The sequence below is a fragment of the Mesocricetus auratus genome, unplaced genomic scaffold, assembly GCF_017639785.1.
Source record: "Mesocricetus auratus isolate SY011 unplaced genomic scaffold, BCM_Maur_2.0 Super-Scaffold_100024, whole genome shotgun sequence".
Classification (NCBI taxonomy): domain Eukaryota; kingdom Metazoa; phylum Chordata; class Mammalia; order Rodentia; family Cricetidae; genus Mesocricetus; species Mesocricetus auratus.
In genome coordinates this window covers 367,913-388,798 of record NW_024429205.1, presented here as the reverse complement: position 1 = coordinate 388,798, position 20,886 = coordinate 367,913, and the positions used below count along the sequence as shown (strand labels likewise).

Here is a 20,886-nt window from a genome sequence, read left to right as displayed (position 1 = left end):
TCATACTAAACACAACTAGTGAGGAGCAATTTGGTAAAGGTTATTAGAATATATTAGATATATAGTGCCATATAGTACAGACTAGTAATTTTAGAAAATCGCAAACTTCCTGCTAGTACTCCTCTCACCAACTTAGTAGAAAGCAATGAACACAGAATACATTCCAGCAGACAGGGGCAGCACGCTGGGGGGCAGAGGTTGGGCATTGGTGCCTTTCAGGGGTTGAGAAAGGAATCAGAGGACACGACTCTTTCAACCACAGATGTGCCCGTGGCAATGGCTGAGATGCCTGATCAGGAAAGGTCCCCTTCCTCTCTCTGCAGTCTCTACATTAACCAAGTCTGGCCTATCCATGTGAAAGAAAAATCCCAGAACGTTGGATGTTACTCCACCCCTTGTAGAGTTGCATCCCTAGCTGCCCTCCTAGATTGCATATCAGCCTACCATAATGTCCTATGATGGCACAGGTGACTGAGGAGCGCTTCATGTTTGTCCACTGTACCAGACAGCAGTATCCTGTGCCTCTCTGAGACATCAGACTGCACTAATGGGCTCATAGCATCACAAAGTGCGCATTATAAGCAAATGACTGAAGGGAAAAGAATATGTGTGAAGTGGAATTCTGGTGGGAGACCAATTCAAAACACACACCGACGATATGCTTACATCTTTCATAAGGCAAATGCCACAGCTAAGAAAGTAAAACTGAATTCACATTTGAATTCTTGCAGAGGTTGTCTTTATTTTTGGAAATTTGAGGAATGAAAGCATTTCAATGCCCTGTCCCCTGAGAAGTCCTTAAACACATTTGTTTCATAAGGAAAAAGAAAAAGAAGTGCTGACACACAGAAGTATACTGCATACAAGCAGCAGGGCACCTTTGAGAGCCTCCATCGCAGTGTGTGAATCCAAATGCTGTGCACTTCCAGATGTGTAACATTCACAGGGTGTACAAAGGCCTTGCCAATGGTGGCAGATGAGGGCTCAGTCCATTTGTGATACGTGCATGGTTCCCATCTTTCTCAACTAGTCTGAGCCCTAAGTCACATTAAACAAGAATATAGAAAAGAAAGAGAACTAAAAGTGAAAACCATGGATGCCAACACCCAGGACACAGTGGTTCCTTGCTTTGCACACTGCTGTCTCATCATGCTCTACACAGCGATAAGCACTACATTAGCAGCTGCGGGCTACGTCTGCTGGGTACCATACAGCTCTCAAGAGCCACTATTTATCACTGACTTGTTTCCAATGTTTGCAATAATGATCTTCTGGTGGGGTTTTGGGCATAAACTTTATTCCTCACTTCCTAAATTTAAATTTCTAGACAGAAGGATGCCTCAATGGCCTCTGCACGCAGCATGACTGCTAGGTAATGGGACTAGTCTGTGCACACACATCATGCCTTCAAGTTACAGCAGATGAGTGAGGCTACAAATGACTCTTACTTTCTTTTACCAAGGCAAAATGTCTCATGTTCCTCAGGGCATTCATGGTCTTTCCTATTAACTTCTACAAGGAGAAAGTTTTTAAAAAATTTTTTAACTTAATAATTATTATAAAACACAAAAACCAAATTGTGTCAATTTAAGTGTTTTGAACTTACTCTATTTTCATAAAATAAAATACTTGATCTTAGTCACTACTATGAAAAAGGTAGTTTATCTAATGATTAATCTTGTACCATGTAAACATGACAAGTGTTTTGACAGTAAAGTGTCTTCTTTTAGTTACCTTCCCTTTCTTCTTAAAGAGTCTAAGGTAATAAAATTAAGATTAATATCTAACATAAGATCTTAATATAATAACTTACACAATACTTATATAAAATTTTAGCTTTTCAAATTCAAATGACCAGTATTGAAATGTTTCCTACATTTGATATGATTAAAGTGATTTTCATGTTTATTAATAACAATGAACAATAGGAGCCAAGCAAGCCAAAACAAAGCACAGCTTTGATTTGGGACTGTGAGGACACCTGAGGGCTGTGTATTACAAAACAAGGCAGAAATGACACTTTCTGGAAAGCAGTGCTCTGTGTGTGTGTGTGTGTGAATGTGTGTGTGTGTGTGTGAATGTGTGTGTAGAGGGAAGGGTGATGAGCAGCTGGCCACAGTCAAAGACAGGGGTCAGTATATGCTCTGCAACTATAGGACAAGGGTAAGGCAAACTGCAGACTCATGAGGGTAAGAAGCCCTGAAAATAAAACCCAACCCTGAGCAGTCTAGCAAAGACTGGGTAGGCTGGGACAAAAGCAGAGATGGACATGAAATAACACCTGGAACTGATGGAAACTGTGGGGAACAGATCTTGGTTTCAGCTTTTTTTCCAAACAGATGCAGGAGTAATTAAGAGAGTGAGTGGTTCGACTCTGGCAAAAGCATATCACGTGCTGTTTGAGCAGGACAAATTGAGGGCTCACAGAAGCACAGCTCACTTGCTTTATCTTCTGGGCACGGGCACAGAGAGTCAAGTCAGCCCATGTCTAACCTGTGTCTGTCATGCAGTTCAGTAGCCAAGTGGGATTTAACCATTGTTTTATTAGCTATAGGCAAATCACATCATGAAAATTCATATTTAAAAGTCAAACAAATGTTTAAAATGGTAATGGCTGTTCATTTTTACCTCCACTAATACTGCAATCACAAAACTGCAAAATTAAGAAAATTGCTAACATATTTCCACATTTATATATTTAATTTCAAGATTTATTATTTTAAATTGTGTGTCTGTGTGTAGGTAGGTACACATGTGTGAATGATGGGGGATGTCCTTCTGTTTATGTTTCTCTTATTGATGAGTAAAACACTGTGGCAAACAGAGACAGGGAAATAGGCAGGATTAGGAGATGAGGAGATTCTGGGAAGTGTAGGCAGACAGCAGACATCATGTGAGACTGGGAAGGTAGGACATGGAAACCCTTCTCCAGTAAAGTAAGACCATGTGGAAATACTTAGATTAATAGAAATGGGTTAATATATAAGACAGAGCTAGTCAATAAGAAGCCCTAGTCGCCAGGCGGTGGTGGCGCATGCCTTTAATCCCAGCACTCGGGAGGCAGAGACAGGCGGATCTCTGTGAGTTCGAGGCCAGGCTGGACCAAAAGCCTCCAAAACAATACAGAGAAACCCTGTCTCGTAAAAACCAAAAAAAACAAAAACAAACAAAAAAAAAACAAAAAAAACAAGCCCTAGTCATTGGCCAACAGTTTAATAATTAATATAGTGTGTGTGTGTGTGTGTGTTTATTTGGGGCAAAACAGCTGTGGAAACCTCATGTTACATGTGAAGGTGCCTATGGAGGCCAGGGGTGTCAGATATCTGGACCTGGAGTTATAGGCAGCCGTGAGCTACCCAGTGTGGGTGCTGGGAACTGAGCCCAGGCACTCTGATGTTCAGTATGGGATGTTCATCCTGAGCATCTCTCCAGATTTCTTGGCTGGGAAGGTTTATTTTGCAGTCAGGGGAAGAAGCTAGCTCAGAGATGTCCTTCTGAGCCTAGGCTTCAGAGGAAGAACACTGCCTGTGATGCTAGTACCTTGATATAAGTACCACATTTTTATAAAGTTTCCTATTTATTTGTTCAACTATGAAAGCTATTCTATTCTGCTCAGACTTCCTGACTTCTGTCACCACTGTGAGAGCACCATGGCTTCAGAAAATGTCTGGTGAACAGTCTACTAATAGTACATATAAAGTATGCAAAGAAAACACACAAGGCAGGATTGTACTAGTCATGTAGTTTGTGAGTTGGCTTAAAAATGAAACCTATTTCTTTTTCTTCTTAAAAACTTAGTACTTGTATAGCAAGGTCTCTTGCTACTAGAAACATGTGCAGTTAAGAGCATCATTCATTTTGGAAGTATATATATATATTTTTTTCGGGGGCAGGGTTTCTCTTTGTAGCTTTGGGTATCTTGAAACTCCCTCTACAGACCTGGCAGGCCTCAATCTCACAGAGATCCATCTACCTCTGCCTCTGGGAGCCACCACTACCTGGCCTGATTAAATTTCTAATAATGGACATACTATTCTGATAGAATCATTTTGCTACGCAGAGGTGGTGCCAGTATAGTGTCAGGAAGCACAGACTCTGTTTCCACCTGTTCCATGATGTGCACCACCATGTTTTAATAATCTTAGAAACTAAGATTGCCTTCATTCACTAGGCCACACTGGTAACCTCATGCCAAATAATATAAATATTCACTGAATGATAAGAAGTAAGGGCTGCAAAGAGCACGAACCTTGGGACCACAGAGCCTGGGACAGCAGGCTGGGCTGTGACGTGACGAAGCTCGGGGACCTTGGGGAATCATTCCAATATTCCATAGCAGGAACTCTGACAGGACTAATTTTCCTTAGTGCCTTCAGGGTCATTCTGAGATGATCTCAGGCCTGAGTATTTGGTAGACCAGCTATAGATGTGAGTTGCTCAGGCTAGACCTTAGGAAGCTCGTATTTGATATGGAAGTCAGTTGGCAGCTGGTTTTGTGGGTCCAGGTGTGAGACTGGGGACAATATGGTATTTGAAGCTACAGGCATTTGCTGAGGCAGAGACAAACAGAAAGCAAAGGAATTCAGGGCTCCACTGTCAAGAAAACCAAATCAAAGAGCACTTGTGGGTCAGACTCAGAAAGAAGAGAACACGATATCAGAGGAAGAATGGAGCAGGGCGTCGGGTGCTGCTGCCTCCACACACACAGAAGCTGCTCTGTGGAAGACAGATGGGAGGAGGCCAAGGAGCAAGGGGCAGACAGGAGTGTGTCCTAGAGGCTGTGGGAGGGGCTGACACCCAAGGACAGTCTTTGTGGGTGGTTACTGTGTCACAGGAAGGCTAGATCTACACTAGGCTCTCGTCTGGGACAGCCACTGAGTTCTGGGATGATGGCTTATATTTTCTCAGAGAAGTAGGAAAAAAGATCCAGTGTTGAAAGTACGAAGGGTGATGGGAAGGAAGGTCATCTGGGAGGTCAGTAAAGGAAGCATGAAGCGCTTACTCATAGCACAATTGGAAAAGATAAAAGAGAAACAATGCCATTTATTACTTACACATTCCAGATAATAAGGCAGAGGCTATAGTTAGTTAGCAAGTCACTGTCTCTGAACTATGCCATTTCTATCAGCAAAAAAGACGATAGGACACAAAATCAAAACATCTGGCGTCTTTCAAAAGTTCTGTATATGGATCCTCTGTTAAAAACAAGTACGCCCTTGCAATTTTATTCCTAAGTGAAATGTAAAGAGCTCAGGTATGCAGACACAGACACGTACACACATATTCACAGCAACTATACTCTCAACAGCTTAAGTGTTACTCATAGGCGTCTCAATAGTCTATACGTAAAATGGAGTACTATTCAGCCATAGAAAGGAATTATATATTTAAACAGACCAAATGTGGGTGAGGGGCCTAAGAGATGGCTCTGTAGTTAAGAACACTTGCTGCTCTTATAGGTCTTAGTTTAGTTCCTAGCACCCACGTGTCGTTCACAGTCACCTGTGACTCCAGCTCCTGGAATCTGATACTCTCGCCTCCACTTTGCCAGTACCTCCATTCACACATGCATACACACATGCATACACACACACACACACACACACACACACACACACACACACACACACGGAGGAAGGAGGTATATATTCTTAAAAATAAATCTGAACGTGGATGAACCTGGAAAACATGCTATGTGAAAGAAGCCAGACATAATGTGACACATTATTTCACTTAGACTGCTGGCTCCCAGGAGGGGACCTGGAAGCAGCTGCTGATGGTACTGTTGTTCTTTCAGCTAATGAAATTTCTGTGAGCATACACTGCAGCAATCATTGTATAACACAGTAAATATACAAAACACTACTGAATTGCTTCCTTTAAAATGGTTAATTCAATGTTAAGTGAATTTCACCTTAACACATTTTTCTGTGAGATTTTCTTTTTTCTTTTCTTTTTTTTTCGAGACAGGGTTTCTCTGTGTAGTCCTGGCTGTCCTGGAACTAGCTTTGTAGACCAGGCTGGACTCAAACTCAGAGAGATCCACCTGACTCTGCCTCTCAAGTACTGGGATTAAAGGTATGTACCACCATACCTGGCCAACACATGCTGTTTTTTTAATAGAGGATAAGGTAGGATACACTAAAGAACCAATTTCTTTGGATCACATCTCCAATTTCCTACCTCCTGGTTTGTCCTCTCCCCACCAACACAACTCAATTAGCCATTAATGGGATGATTTAATAACTTAAATAGTTATAAATTTCATTTCTTGCTACATTGACTTCTGTCCACTTCCCTAGAAGTAGACATTTCCTTTGTACTTCAGCATCTTCTACAATGCTTACTGAAAACAACACTTTTCTTCACTTTACATGGTACTTAGAATATGCAACTAGCTTCAGTTTCCTAAGAAAAGGGAGTATTATGCCACATTTAGGAACAAATTATCAAAAGGATTTTCTATGGGTAAGTGATTATGCTGGGCCAAACTGTTTCATCTCATTGTATGAATCTGGGAATCAGTGTTTTTTTCAAAACAATCAATATTTTTTTGTATTTTATTAACTTACCATGTGTGTGTGTCGGGGGGAACCATGGAGTGAGTATGGAGATCAGAGGACTAGTGGAAGTCAATGCCTCCTGTCACGTGGGTCCTTACCCAGGGAGCCATCTTGTCAGTCCTTGTACTTATTTTTGAATTGATATTGGTAGGATAGGAATAGAAAACAAAATGTAATTACGTTGCTGTGAAGGACAAAGGGGACTAAAAAGACAGGGTATGAGCAAAGGTGCGATACCCACAGAAGCATGGTGGCTCCAGCTTGTTCTCAGCCCTACTCACACTGAATGTGAGATCCACTGGGAACCTACAAATCCTCAGATGCCAAAAGGAGAGACCAAAGGTCACATGGTTTTAGCTGATTGGGGGTCTAATTTGCTCACAGTAAAATTAGGTTCTTCAAGTAATTTTTAATGTAATGTAATGCAAAGAGATGAAAGCAGACCAGAGTGCAGTTGTAGCATGCCCTGGGAGCTGGGCTGTCTGCACGGACTGAGCACACTTCCGTCTCCACTCCCTATCTGGAACAAAGGCAACTGCCATGAGCAGGAACAAACAGCATCTACTCTAGAATTTTTATGACTCTCTTCTGGTTAAAACAGGACCAACATGACACTAACTAAAATGCTGCGCATGGTGGAGCGGGAAGTAACGCCTCCCTCTTCAGAGCAGCAGCGCAGTGCCCTCTGAGGCATCCTTACAAGCACACTGCTGGTGAGGGTGGGAAGTCCCAAGGTGCAGCACTCACCCCTCCTAAGAGCACTTAAAGAGCCCAACTCACTCCAGGCCCTGCTGGTTCCCTGCACTCTTCTGTGGTACCAGGGCAGGAAGACAATGTTTTCACTACGAAGCCCTGGAAATTTACAGGAGCTCTGAGAACTCTCTAGTTGGCTGCTGCTTCTGTTGTCATGGAAACAGACTGCTAAAAATGGGGCATGCTCCTTTAAACTGAGCATACCTTCACAGATTCCTCATCCCTTTTTGCAGAGTTGGAAGTAATGTCTGCTTGTCCTGGTATGACAATGTGATTGATAGTCACCTAGCGGTGGAAGGGCAGAGATCACACTAGCCATGGCAGAATTCCAGAACGATATACACAGTGTCTCACTTGGTAGAAAAGCAGCAGGGAAAAGCCAACAGCAGCATCTATGCAGGCCAGCGCTGAAGGAGCAGACACATCAATTCACTTGCCTGATACAAGAGAGACCAAAAAGTCAGAACAATATTTGATTTTTCCCCAATTTTTTACTTGAAGAATCATGAGGCTCTTCATGCGAAGATTTCTTATCTACATGACTCCAAGGGAACAGAGAGCTTATTTTTCTTGCTTTGGGGATAATGAAAAGTCAACATTACTGTGCTATATTAGAAGTACAGTGGAGGTGTGTCTTATGATGGGCTCTAGGTAAACCTTCAGTTACCTATTAACGCCTCTGTAATGCCCAAGTGTACAGCTGTCTAAAAGGTTTTAGCATAAACATCGAAGGTGGGTTCCCTAAACAACAACAAGCAATCAGGAGCTAAACAGGAAAGCAGAAGATTGCTTCTATTCACTTCCACAGCAGCCTGACCCAGGCTTCCTCCTATTTGGACTTTTGGTGGGGGGGGGGGGTTAGGAATGTGGTAAGTTAATCTAGTAGAATTAATGCCTTTATAAGAAAGATACCACAGCTGGCAGAGATTCTTCTGTCTTATATTATGTAAACATATAAACATATATGCTTACATACATGTAAACTCATGTATTTATCCATGTTCACATGTATGTAATGTACAAAGCATAGACAACTGAACACTGTCATGATGTGTTACCCTAACAGCACTGCAACTACTCATGATGAATCAGGTGACACACTGAGTCGCTGTATGTGGCCTGCTATTCTTTACACAGCAGTTCATCACCTTTCTGGTACTACAATGGCAGGGTGTGCACAAGGAGAAAGATTGCTGATTGGTGTTTAGATTGGAAGATGGATTATTGGTTGGCGATGCTCTCTCTTCCATCAAAACAAATAAGAAAAAGCGCAGTTTGAGCCAATGAACAAGGATGCTAGAATTTACCATGTCCATAAATCTACATACACAATGAATTCACAGTAACAGGAAGGTTCACCACTCAGAAATGGTACACAGCTAGGAAACTGCCTGCCTCTGTGTTCTCTTGTCAGCAGTCTAGAAACCAGTCTAGCTGTGTGTCCCCAAGCTGAAAGGGAAGCAAAGTAGGGTTCCCAGTGCTGACATCATGGACGACTTCCTGTACAGCAGGTTCCACTGGCATCTTCCCTGGCATTACCCATCTCCTTTCCCAGCAGCACTATGAGGTAGGTATGGATATTTATTATTTCAGAGAAATAAGCAAACTAGTGAGAAACAAAAGCAGAAAGAAAACAAGAAATTAAGCCAATTCCACAGATAATTTTCTTAAAAAAATTTAGCTCATAGAAAGAATGTTTACTGAAATATTATAGCACTGAGCTTCTGCAATAGCACTAACTTCCCTCAACAATGTTGCTAACCACACAGACTGTATGTACGGGAAGTCTTGTGTAATCAGAAAGCTATACATGCCAATAAGAATTCATTGTGTTACAGGCAGTGGCTCTCTAGAGACAGGACCTTTAGAAGGTCATGCTGATGGGTCAGAAGGGTTAATGTCCTTATAAAAAACGATACAGAGAGCTGGCGTGTTGCTCCTCTCCCTGTGGATCTCATGGCAAAGCTGCAGGACAAGAAGAGAGCCCTCACCAAGAGCCCAACCCTCTAGGCTTCCAGCCTCTGGAGGTGTGGGAAACTGTGGCTTAGACATAAACTCTAAGCTGTTCCTTCTTCACCATTCAGCTCCTGCACAAAGCAAACATCCTTGGATAGCCACCATTAGGAAATATCTGAAAACCAAAGCTTTGAACATTTTTATTATTAAAGCTTTTCAACAAGACTGGTGTTATACTAACCTGCCATGTTACCATGGTGAGATAACATAAAACCCAGCTCCACCCTTCCATCTCCAGCTGCACACGTGCAGTTTCAGGTGATTCACAGAATCACACAGGGGGTGGCTCTGATGGGCTTTTCTTTTTTCAGGTGAAGGGATCAGGGTAACCCTAGAAGCCTATGCTCACATCCCTGTTGATCACCTCAGGAGACCACCCTGCTCTAGAACAGGCTTTGAAATACAAAGAAAAAACTCAGCTCCTTCCCTCTGAAACCCCGCAGTCCAGAAGGGGTAGTATTTCTAGGAATGATGCTGGTGGACACAGGACAACAACGACCCAAGTAAGAGTGAGGAGATGGGCACAGCCAGATCCTTACAGCAGTGTCTGCCATCTGGAGTGGAACTGGAGAATGGGGCTTAGAACAGGGGCCAACACAGGCCTTCTGAGAGAACACTGCTGGAGGGAGGAGAGAGAAGTCCCGGAGTCAGGGCAGGCCCTAGACATTATGGGACTGGGCTTTATTCTCCCATGTTGAAGAATGCTATCAGAGGCGTGGAGCGGGAGCCAGTCAGAGGCAGGAACCAGTCAGGAGATGACACGTCCAAGGCGGGGACTGCTGGGCTATATAAGGGTTGGGTTTTTCGCTCCCCGGGGTCTCCGCTCTGTAAGCTTATGCTCTCCCTCTCAAGATGCATTAAAGCTGTTCTGCAGAAGGATCCTAAGTGTGCCGCGTCATTCTTGCTGGCAAGACGGTAGCGCGGGACAGTGCAGGACTGTTAGAAGGGAATGGAGGCCAACTCCGCTGCTGCCTCCACCTGAGCAGACACCTTGGAAGGCTGGGCCACAGTGCTTCAGTGCTATGGGGAAAGAATGCATTTCTGAGGAAGGACTGACAGACTTGGTAAAGATGAGGGCATGGAAGAATCCAGGATCACTTTCACGGCTACTCTTAGCGAGAGCCATTGGTTTAAGAAAGGTGATGTTCATTGTGATGGGAAAGCCTGGAGGAGTATGTGTCATGTAAGAAATAAGACGCCTGGGGAGGACATCTGTAGGAGGTGACTGTATGCATCTGAGAAGGGGCTGGGTCCCCAGGCTGGCTCATTTGGACCAAAGCACATGTAGTTTTCTTCTGCTGTCTTTGCGTGTGTGTGTGTGTGTGTGTGTGTGTGTGTGTGTGTGTGTGTGTGTGTGTGTGTGTGTATGGACTTTTATAATGTCATCTCAATTTCCTAATTTTTAGGCTACACAAGCTTTTAGAATGTTGTGGCTTATGGAGGCTTAAGACATTTACCATGGTCCTATGTGGAAGGCACTCCCTTTCTGTTAAATAACGATTTTCAGCTGGATTGTGGTGGTGCACACATTTAATCTCAGCACTTGGGAGGCAGAGGAAGAGGCAGGTGAATCTTTGTCAGTTTGGGCCAGTCTGGTCTCCAGCGTGAGTTCCAGGACAGCTAGGGCTACACAGAGGAACCTGTCTCAAAAAACCAAAACCAAAACCATGATTTTTCAATAAAAAGTAGACTATATAATTTCATCTCAAAAGTAGCATATACCCATTTAAAAATAGCAAATCACGTCTGAGAAAGAGATTTTTCTTTATTCATATGTTAAATCACTTGAATATGAAATTACATCTTTTCAAACTTACTTAGTAAACATTAATTAACTCATTAACTTACATGTATGGTACTTTCAATTGGTAGAATGGAGGCAGTAAACAAAGAAGTAAAAATTCCCAGAGAAATCAAAGCAGGTATTGTAAAACTCATGTCCTTTCGCTACATGATGTATGGGCTCTGTAGCAGCATCTTGTCTGTTTTTGTCATCATGTAGGGCTCAAGAGCATTAGAAATCCATTGTGTATCTGGCTGTCCACATTAAAGATGTCTATCAAGTGAAGCAGATCAGAGGGGGAGGGCCAGCAAGGGAAAGTGTTGATTACACTCTGTCTGCAACAGCAGGCCTTGGTGATTGGTGTTTGTCCTCACACCCCCTGTAGTGCCTTCCAGACACTGGGCTGAGTCTGAATGTATACTTTATATCTGAAGGTAACAGTTCAAAACATACTCTGTTTACGGTAGGGTGGGGGGCACAATACTCTAAATATCTGTTGCTGGGCTGGGGATACAGCCCCAGCCCTAGAATGCTTGTTTAGCACAGACAGGTCCTATATTCAGTTCCCACACTGTGCAAAAAGGGGAATAAATGGCTGTTGTGTAATAATATTTCTGTGAGATGCAGGACTTGGGGTTATGTTGAAAACATGAGTGTATCTCGGAGGACCATTATGGCTTAATCGTGACATCAGAACTGATGTTCAACACAGTGGTCTCTGGTGAAATGCCAATGACTCCAGTAAGTTACTGGGAGTATGCAGGAGATGATCAAGTATTTTCAGCTATTAAAACGACTTTTTTTTTTTTTTTTTTTGAGACAGAGCCTCACTGAGTCCAGGCTTGTGGATCCTCCTGCTTCAGCTACCTGAGTGCTAAGATTTTTGGGCTGGCGCCATGCCTGGTGTGAATAGCTTTCTTTAGGAAAGGGTAAGGAACTACATGTTAAGAGACTGTGGCCTATACAGCTGTGGAACAGGAGGTTCAGGGCATGCGGTCTTGGCAGTTTTCTGTGACTGTACCCCATGAGTGTCTTAAAAAAATAATTAATCCTCAGCCCCTTTATGACAAAGTAGTGTCGCCATACTGTCCAGGTTGGTCTTGAAACCTTGGACTTATATGATTCTTCTGCCTCAGCCCTGGAGCAGCTGGGACTGTAAGTGTGAGCTACTGAATTAGCTGACAGATAAACACAGGTAAAATTTCATGAGTTCATTTCTGCCACATAAAAGCTGTGTGCTTTGGCAAAGTTGTTTATTTTTGCTTATTCTCTCTCTGGGTTGGATTCCCTAGGATATCTCAGACAAATATTCTCTCTCTCCTTAAACAAATCTAGTGTTCCAGTCTGGCATCACATGCTGCCTCAGCAAACGGCCACAGACTCACACTTCACCCAGCAGTTCCCTCAGATCTGAAACTCCTCCCCACCCCAGTACAAAGGCTGAGTTCAGTGAAAGGGACAAGACACTTGGTCACTGCCAGGGGACAGCTGCCTGCCAGGTGAGATGCAGGGGACACTTTCCGTCAAATACACGATCCAGCTTTCTTTCTTGGGCCCTTTATTTTCAACAGCAAAGAGCTCTTCATCTCCAATTCTACTTATTTCTTTTTACAGTAAGTACCACCACTTTGCCTTTGATAAATACACTCTATCGCTCATTTTAATGAGAACTCATTAGAAGACTTGTCTGAATTAAACAACTCCAACTTATTGACTGTTCCTGGAATTCACATGAGCAATTCTTCTGCTGTCATGTTGTAGAACTATAAGCTAAATTAAAGCGCATGTGTTCTAAGCATCATTAGAAAATGTTCAAAGCTCTTGTAGATGAGGTAGAAGGTGAGAGTCTCCACTGCTGCTTTCACAGAGGGCACTGGAATGAGGAATGCTTTACGTTGACACTGCTCAGGGAATTCACGATGACTGCTACTTCTCACTCATAGTAGAAAGAAACAAAATTCTCTACCTACACACACTGACTAGGAATTACCAAAATGTTTGCACACGATAAGCATTAGCAGAGTGTGGTAGCATATTCTGCTGTTCAATTCCTGGTATCTACAGCAACTACCAATGGTGAACCTTTTACTTGGGCTGGTGATGTGATTCACTGGTAGAACACTTACTAAGCATGCACAAGACCCTGGATGAGATGGAGGTTCAGCTTTAACTATTTTGCACATTACAAAATATGTAGATGTATTGCAAAAATTCTATAAAGTTGTATGTGCATGTCTGTGATGGCATGAGCGTAGATGTCAGAAAACAGCTTGTGGGAGTCAGTTCTCTTCTACCACATGGGTCCCAGGGATTGAACTCATGTGGTCAGTCTCAGTGGTGAGTACCTTTACCCACTGAGCCAAATTGCTTTCCCCATATAAACAAGCATACAAACAAAAATCCTTAAACCCTTGATTATTTGCTTACAAAATCTGAACCATACCCCCTGTAGTCTTAAATTAATTTTAGCCAATCAGCACTGTCAACAGTTTTAGGACTGGAAAATACTTCAATATAGGCAAGTAATCAAGCAAACAAGCAAGCAAACTATCACTTGAGAGGCAGAGTAGCTTCCAGCCCTTAAAGCAGACTCAAGTCAGCAACATCAGAGGGACCAAGCTGGTGTCTCTGTGACTAGAATCAGATGAACCATTCATTGCCTAGACACTTATGATTTTATAATGTAGATGCTTAAAAAATTCTATAGGTTGATCTTCAATGAAACAAATGCAACTTTCTTAGCAAGTAGTAGAAAAATCCAACAGTGTCGATCTGAATATTATAAATATCTTTAATAAGCGCCTCTTAACACACAAAGACAAACTATTAGGCATTATTATTAGTCATTTATAGATTTATATCTTTTGTCAAAACAGCACTGGATCCACTTAGACTTGAAGGCAGTCTAAGACATCTGAGTAACTCTCTCTCATGAAACATTGCAACTGATGTACAAGAGGACACGGCCTGGCTGCCAGGTTAAGCTCAGCCAATATACTACTCTCACCTTCTTACGTACCTGCAGTTGGTACTGGGGCCACTGAATTTCACAGGTCACATCTTCATATCAACAAATTGCTTTCATATGACCCAAATAAAGGAGTTTTCAAAAAAATCATTTTTCTGTTTTGACTAAATCCAAGTCTGAGGAAGTAGACCACCCTTGATTTGATATTTGGCTATATCATTTTACTATCATTTTGTATTACTGAAAAACATGACACATTAAGCAAACATGTCAAAAACCAGTTCCATGCAATTCCAGTGAGATATGAATTTCACTACCAGTCATTTCTGTGGAATCTCTTAAAACACGAGTTTCTCTTCCCCACCTCTTTGTGAATTTACATTTATGAACATACAGGGCACTTATTTATGAGAAAAGTGTATGTTGGCTCTTTAACTTTTGCACATAAGCAAACACTAACAAAAGGTTTACAAATGGGTAAGAGAGCAAATGTGAGACTGATACTGCACCCAGCCTCCCACGTGCATAGAAGGACGTGCCTACTGTTCCTCTTCATTGTACAGATGAGGGAATTAAACTGCAGAGCAATGCATGCATCCAGGGTCACAAAAGCAGTGCTGCACTTGGCTTTGAACCTAAAGACCGGTCACTTCACTGCCCATCCTTGTTCTTTTAATACTGCACTGCACAGCTCCCAGACTGATTATGCAATCAGTCAGCTGTGATCTTCTACCATGTACACATGTATGCAGGTATATCTGTATGCACAGTGTTGGGAATTGAACCTGGGACTCTTATGTGCTAGTCTTCACATTTTTGACCCTTGCTTCCTAAGTCCTTTACATCACATTCAACAGTTCTGGTATCTTTTTATTTCTCCTATTTCACTTAATTTGCCTGATCTTACAAGCACACAGTTTTTTTTTTAAATACATGACATTAAAAGGAACTGACATATAAACATCTTGACTTAAATGATGCAAAGCAAATTCATAAACTGTTTATCATGCATGATTTAAAACTTTAAGCCTCCCACACCCCTCCATGAGTCTCCATGTATCCTAAAATCTCAATTGGCACTGATTTTTTTTAGACAATCTACAGTAGCACATGTCATGCAGAGTGTACCCACTGTTCAGTTCTCAGCAACAGTTACTTATATTTCCCTGTGTGTTATCTGCTGTGACCTAGGTGTTTCTCTACCCATTCCCAAGGGCAGTTCAACTCTGGCAAGACCAAGAATTGTTTCTTAGCATCTTTTGTAATCAATAGCATTTCATCATCACATTTTCACACTCTTAAATATCTGAGAGAAAAAGATAGAAGCAGCTCCCAGTGCTACATAGGGCAGCGAGGTCTCTTGTAGGCTGGAACCGAACTGAAGAGGACAGGCGGGTCTGCACAGAGCTGAGAGCATGGACAGGGAAAAGCCTACCAGAGAGGATCAGAAAACCAGCTGAGTGAGCATCGGGATCAGGGACAGGCAGGTTTCAAATGGAGGAGATCTTGCTCTCTTCAGACTCTGGGCTTCCTCAGCCACAGCCCTGCCCTCAGCCTTAACAGAGAAAAGTGAGTGCTGGGCACACAGAAGCAGCACTTCCCAGATCCCTGTCCATTTTCTCAGTGCAGGACACACTGTCAATTACAACTGACAGTCAGCACACTCAAGCTTTTTCCTTGCTTAAAAAAAAAAAACCTATGCAAAGAGCTTTTAAAATAAGATTGCTTATAATGCACACATAGTTGACTCATCATTTCAGGACTCAAGTAAGAAAGAACCAGCTACCTTCCTGCTGCTGAACAACAACAGTCAACATGTTAATTGGTAATAATTAATTTTCCTGGAATTAGGTGATTGTAAACACAAACGAAGCAGTGTTCTGATAAATAATAAAAAGGAAATGGCCTCTCCAAAAACCACAGGATATGGGGGGGGGGAGAACCAAACTGGGGGAAATGTACAAACAACGCTGGACAAATTTAACTGAAACAAGGACCGGCTTCCTAAGAGCTCTTATTAGTGCCAATTATTGAAAACCGCACTGGCTCTTTGGAAGCAGCTGTCACCACATAGAACCTGAACAGTGTAAGGGTTACAGTGAACAGAGAGCAGACACATGGATGGTAAGCAGACAGACATGCTGGCCGGCAAGACAGGAACAGGAGCATGGCCATCATGCCCCTGTCCAGAGACAGACTGACCTTCCTTGAGACTTTTCTGGTTGCTCCCCTCAAGGCATTCCTTTTCTTTGAAAGGCTCAAAATCCTCAGCAGTTAAAATCTCGGGGAAGCCCTGTTGCTGCTTCTTGGAGCTATCGATCATGGTGAGAGGCTTCTGGAGACTGCAGCATCCAGCGGGAGAGAAGCTCGATTTGCAAGACAGCAGAAAGCCCACAGTACTCTGGTCCCGCTCCCTCCTCACAGCACACTAACCATAGGGCAATCACGTCTCTAAGTGGCAGAAGGCAGCCATTCTCCTGGAGTTCCCAGCTTGACCTGCAGACACACTCCAGTGGGTGGGAGCCCTTAACTCTCTTCCACATTGGGAGGAGGCAGAGCCTGCGAGGCACGACTCTTAAGATCCCACCCCCTTTCCCAGCCATCCCCTTTCCCTTCACCATTCCAACTTCCCCCACACTGGCTGCTCGATCTGCAGCTAGATGGTCCCAATCATCTGACGAGCACTGAGTCAAGCAGTTAAAAATAAAACCTCTAGCTGTTAAAGAGAAACCTCCGCTGATAACAGGAAGATGAAACGCTGTCTGCAGGCTTTTCTAGGCTCTCTATAAGCAAAGCCTTGGGCTGTGGAATACTTTAAACTGGCCAGACAAGTACATGCATTACTCATGAAATTCTCTAGCTATACAAACGACAGGCGAGAGCACCCAAAGGAAGAGGTTTATTTCAGCAGAGACATCACAATGAATAAACACGTTACCAGCACATCTGGGTGGAAGCGTCCCTTCACTCCCAGGCTCCTTTGTGGGAGCCGTGTGCTGTACAGGGCTATCCCTGGCAGAGCCAAGGCTTCCTAGCCAGGAATGTACTCCAAAGCAGCAGCTTCCCTGGTCATTCAGAACCCAGCAGAGCAGCAGTTTGCCCTTGTGCCACTAGTCAGCTGAGAGAGCTAAAATCACTGGTCTTTTTGTTTGCTTGTTTGTTTGTTTTTAAGGAGAAGGGACCTCCCAAGTACAAAGCAATGCCACGGAGAGATCGTATACTTCTTCTTTTTTTTTTTTTTTTGGTTTTTATGAGACAGAGTTTCTCTGTATTGTTTTGGAGGCTGTCGGTCCAGCCTGGCCTTGAACTCACAGCAATCCTCCTGCCTCTGCCTCCCGAGTGCTGGGATTAAAGGCGTGTGCCACCACCGCCCGGCTAGAGATCATATACTTCTTAACAGACTCAACCAGTGATGGGCTGGTTTTATTTCACAACAGGAACACCTTTCCTGCAAGGCACAGGCTGCTGCTCATGCATTCAAGGGGCACTCTGGCAGGAAATGTCTATGGACGGAAATTCCAGGCAACACAGAAACAAGTCTTCTTCTATATAAACCAAATACATACTGGCAGACACAATACTCTCATTTTAAGAGTTCAAACTATGTGCCTTCGCATAGAGCTCCCATAATGCCCGTCAATGAAGGGCTATGGCCCAAGAGTTGTAATCCACAAGGTGTCTTGTTGCCTGAGCTTTTAACTTGTGCACAACCAAGGGAAGGGACTAACCTGGAAGAAGCCATGAGAAAATGGCTAACAACACTGTCCCTGCTGACAAGGCAGGTACCACTAATGGAAGATGAACAAAAAAGCCTCTAAATTTCTGTTTAAGAAAAAATGCAGATATATTTTAGTTACACCCACAGCATGGTCGTTGTGGACTAAGAAAGGTTTACATCTTGTACCCAGAAGCATATTTCCCTGCTGACACAGAAGGGTCTGGATGAGGCACCCTGGTTCCAAGGCTAGCATGCACTCAATGCACACTATCCAAAAGACTGCCATCTACCCTTCTCCTGCATTTCTGGAGAACAGGATTACACAACACATGACATGCCTCTTGTCAACTGAGATTCCTTCTGAGGCTCAACAGAAGCCGCCCAGGGCAGTCTAAACCTCAGAACACACGGAGGTGTCTATCACACGGCTCATATGCCCTCAAGCAAACCTTTTGCTATGTCCCCTGTCCCTGCACCCATTCTCCAGAAAAAACATTCCTGTCCTTCCAAATGAGTAACAAGGGTTTACTGTTGTTCAGTTGGGTCCTTCATCCATTGTTTTGCACATACAATTTCATGCTCTCCCAGCAATTCTGCTGACCTCTATGGTGACTGGAATATCATAGACATTGACAGATCAAGACCAAGGTCATAAGCAGGCTTGGAATTGAACCACATTTGCAGTTCTTCAAAGCCAAAGTTCTTCTTGTTTTCTTCTAGAATAGTCCCTATTTTTAGGTTTTAGCTAGAGACAGCTTTAAGAGCAGAAGTCATCCTCTCTGCTTTTGGTGAGAGATCACACTATACTGATTTATAAAAGTGTTTTAACTTTTTATGAAGCAGCAACACTTTATTTAATGCCTAGTATATGCTGAGTCTAAATGATTTATTTGTTGGTAGACTTGTGAATTCAGTATAGCCAATCCAATTTACAGACGGGAAAACTGAGTCCTATGAAAATCAAATACTTTGTTAGAGCTAGCATAGCTCACAAGTGGAGGCCAAGATTCCCACCCAATAAGCTTAGCTCAAGGGCTATAAAGTCTATAGTATTTGCAAAAAGAACTGTGAAAACAATTGCCGGGTATGTATTTTTCTAGGGTGCTGCTCAAATGTTTTACTCTGTAGGCTCAAAAACAGGAGTGTATTTCAGGCTGTACTCACTACTTTAAAACTCAAGATACTGTGTGAAAGGCTCTCTAAAGGACCCTCTGTAGGCGTATTATTGCTCTGTGCAAGTATCTACATTGCAACCATGCAGCACTGTCCACTGCAGGGCTATGTTAAAGTCTAAGCTTTGTAGTTTTGAAAGGAAATAATTGCTCTAGTAATGGATGTATCAAAAACAAACAAAAAAACCTCAAAACCACCACCACCACCAACAACAACAACAACAAAAACTCCACTTGTTTTTTGCTAATTCTCAAATCATTTGAAATAGTTTCAAATTCACAGAGCATTTTCCTCAAGCTCTCTAAGAAATTCCGATACAATATCTCTTTAAGAATGCTAGTGTGCATGTTCCTATACACAAGGGCATCTTTTTACAGAGCCACAGCATAAAAGTCAGTCCTGAGAAATCAAGGTTGATAAGCCACTACCATCAATCCACAAACCCCAAACAAGTTCCAAATTGTCCAAACAGCAAAAGGATCCAGAGCCATCAATCTGGTACAGTTTCTCAGTCTTTCTTGATTGTTCTTTCACTGAACTTCAGGTTTGGGTCTGGGAACTGTGTCCCCCGAAAAGACTGGGGTGATGAAGTTTGGCAGGAAGATGATCATTCTACCTATGGTTACAATTTATGTCCTGATAATTAGTTATAAATAAAAGTACTGTGAAGTTCAAAGTGCATTAAACAATACCCCAACCTGCAGAACACCACAGTAGCACAACACTATGTCATACCCATTTTCTCCTGGTGATCCTGAGGCTAACCACGAGTGGCAGTGTTTGGCTACTACCTAACTTTGCACAAGTATTGCTGTATAAGACTATATAGCTCAGGAAAAGATAAAAATTCAAAGCATGCTTTCTACTCTGTATGTGTTGCTTTTATACCCCTATACAGCTGGAAACTCATAAGCAGAACCATAAATTGGGGATCATCTATAGTAGAGGTATATCCAACTGTAAGAAAATGAAGAGCTGGCATATATTACCCATTTATAGCACAGTCTCGTGGCTTCCTGCTTTGGTCAAGGGCTTACACCTATGACTGCCATTTATTTGGTGATAGAACAGTCTCTATTTCACCAGGACTTGCAGTTTGGCATTATCCTCTGACAAGAAGTTTCAGGTCTACCTTGTACTTCTGCCCTGTTCAGGAACAACTAGGGTCTGAATGTTTGGTATGGTCAGTCTTCCAGGTGTTCTCTGTGCACAGAGCTAAGATGTGCTATATGTGCTTACATTTAGCGCATATACACATTTACATCTCTATATGTTTACGATATAAAATATATCTGTATTTAGATATAGACATCTGTATTTATTTACAACAGCAAAAGAACACAAATTCACCCCAACACTTCTAATTTCCAGCCCAACTCCTCAGGTTCAAGCATTTTCTCATCTCCACATTCATAACTCCCTTTTCCAAGAGTGAAATCTGCCCTCCAGCATCTCTAAACCCATCGCTGTCACAGCCAGTGCTGCAACCTTGCCTGGCACAGGGGTTATCTCATCCTGACACACCTCTCCCAGTGTCTCAGGGCAGATGCCTTGCTGGGACCTCACACCACTCTTTGGGCTGAGTAGAGAGGAGAGAGCGCCTGGCATGACTTCAGCAGGAGAATCTGCAGTGTCGCAGGAACTGCTTTGCAGAGGATGTGCTCTTCTTGCCCCATGCATTGCACACCTTCATTGTCATTTGGTTCTAATGTCACAAGTGACATTTAACTTCAAATGATACACTATGCGAATCAAGTCACTTGTATTTAAGATAAAATTGCCTTGCTGGTGTTTGTATGTATGTATGCTCAAACGAGCACTTTAGCCCTGAGAGAGACTGCCATAAATCAAGTCCATTTCCCCAGCACCAAGCACAGATATTTAATAAGCGTGAGAAAAACTGTGTGGCTTA

The 20,886-nt window shown here is 42.8% G+C and overlaps 1 protein-coding gene across 5 annotated transcripts in view; it reads right to left on the bottom strand.

Annotated features, from left to right (window-relative positions):
• Mrtfb (myocardin related transcription factor B) overlaps positions 1 to 20,886 on the bottom strand; it is a 156,550-nt gene that overhangs the window by 48,695 nt on the left and 86,969 nt on the right. Inside the window, exon 1 of one of the 5 annotated variants that reach the window (XM_040730946.1) lies at positions 16,286 to 16,676. The exons of the other annotated variants lie outside the window; for them this stretch is intronic. Within the exon in view, the coding sequence (XP_040586880.1) occupies positions 16,286 to 16,406 (121 nt within the window). The 5' untranslated portion in view covers positions 16,407 to 16,676. Of the gene's footprint in view, positions 1 to 16,285; positions 16,677 to 20,886 lie in introns of those variants that run through there. 5 annotated transcript variants of the gene reach the window in all.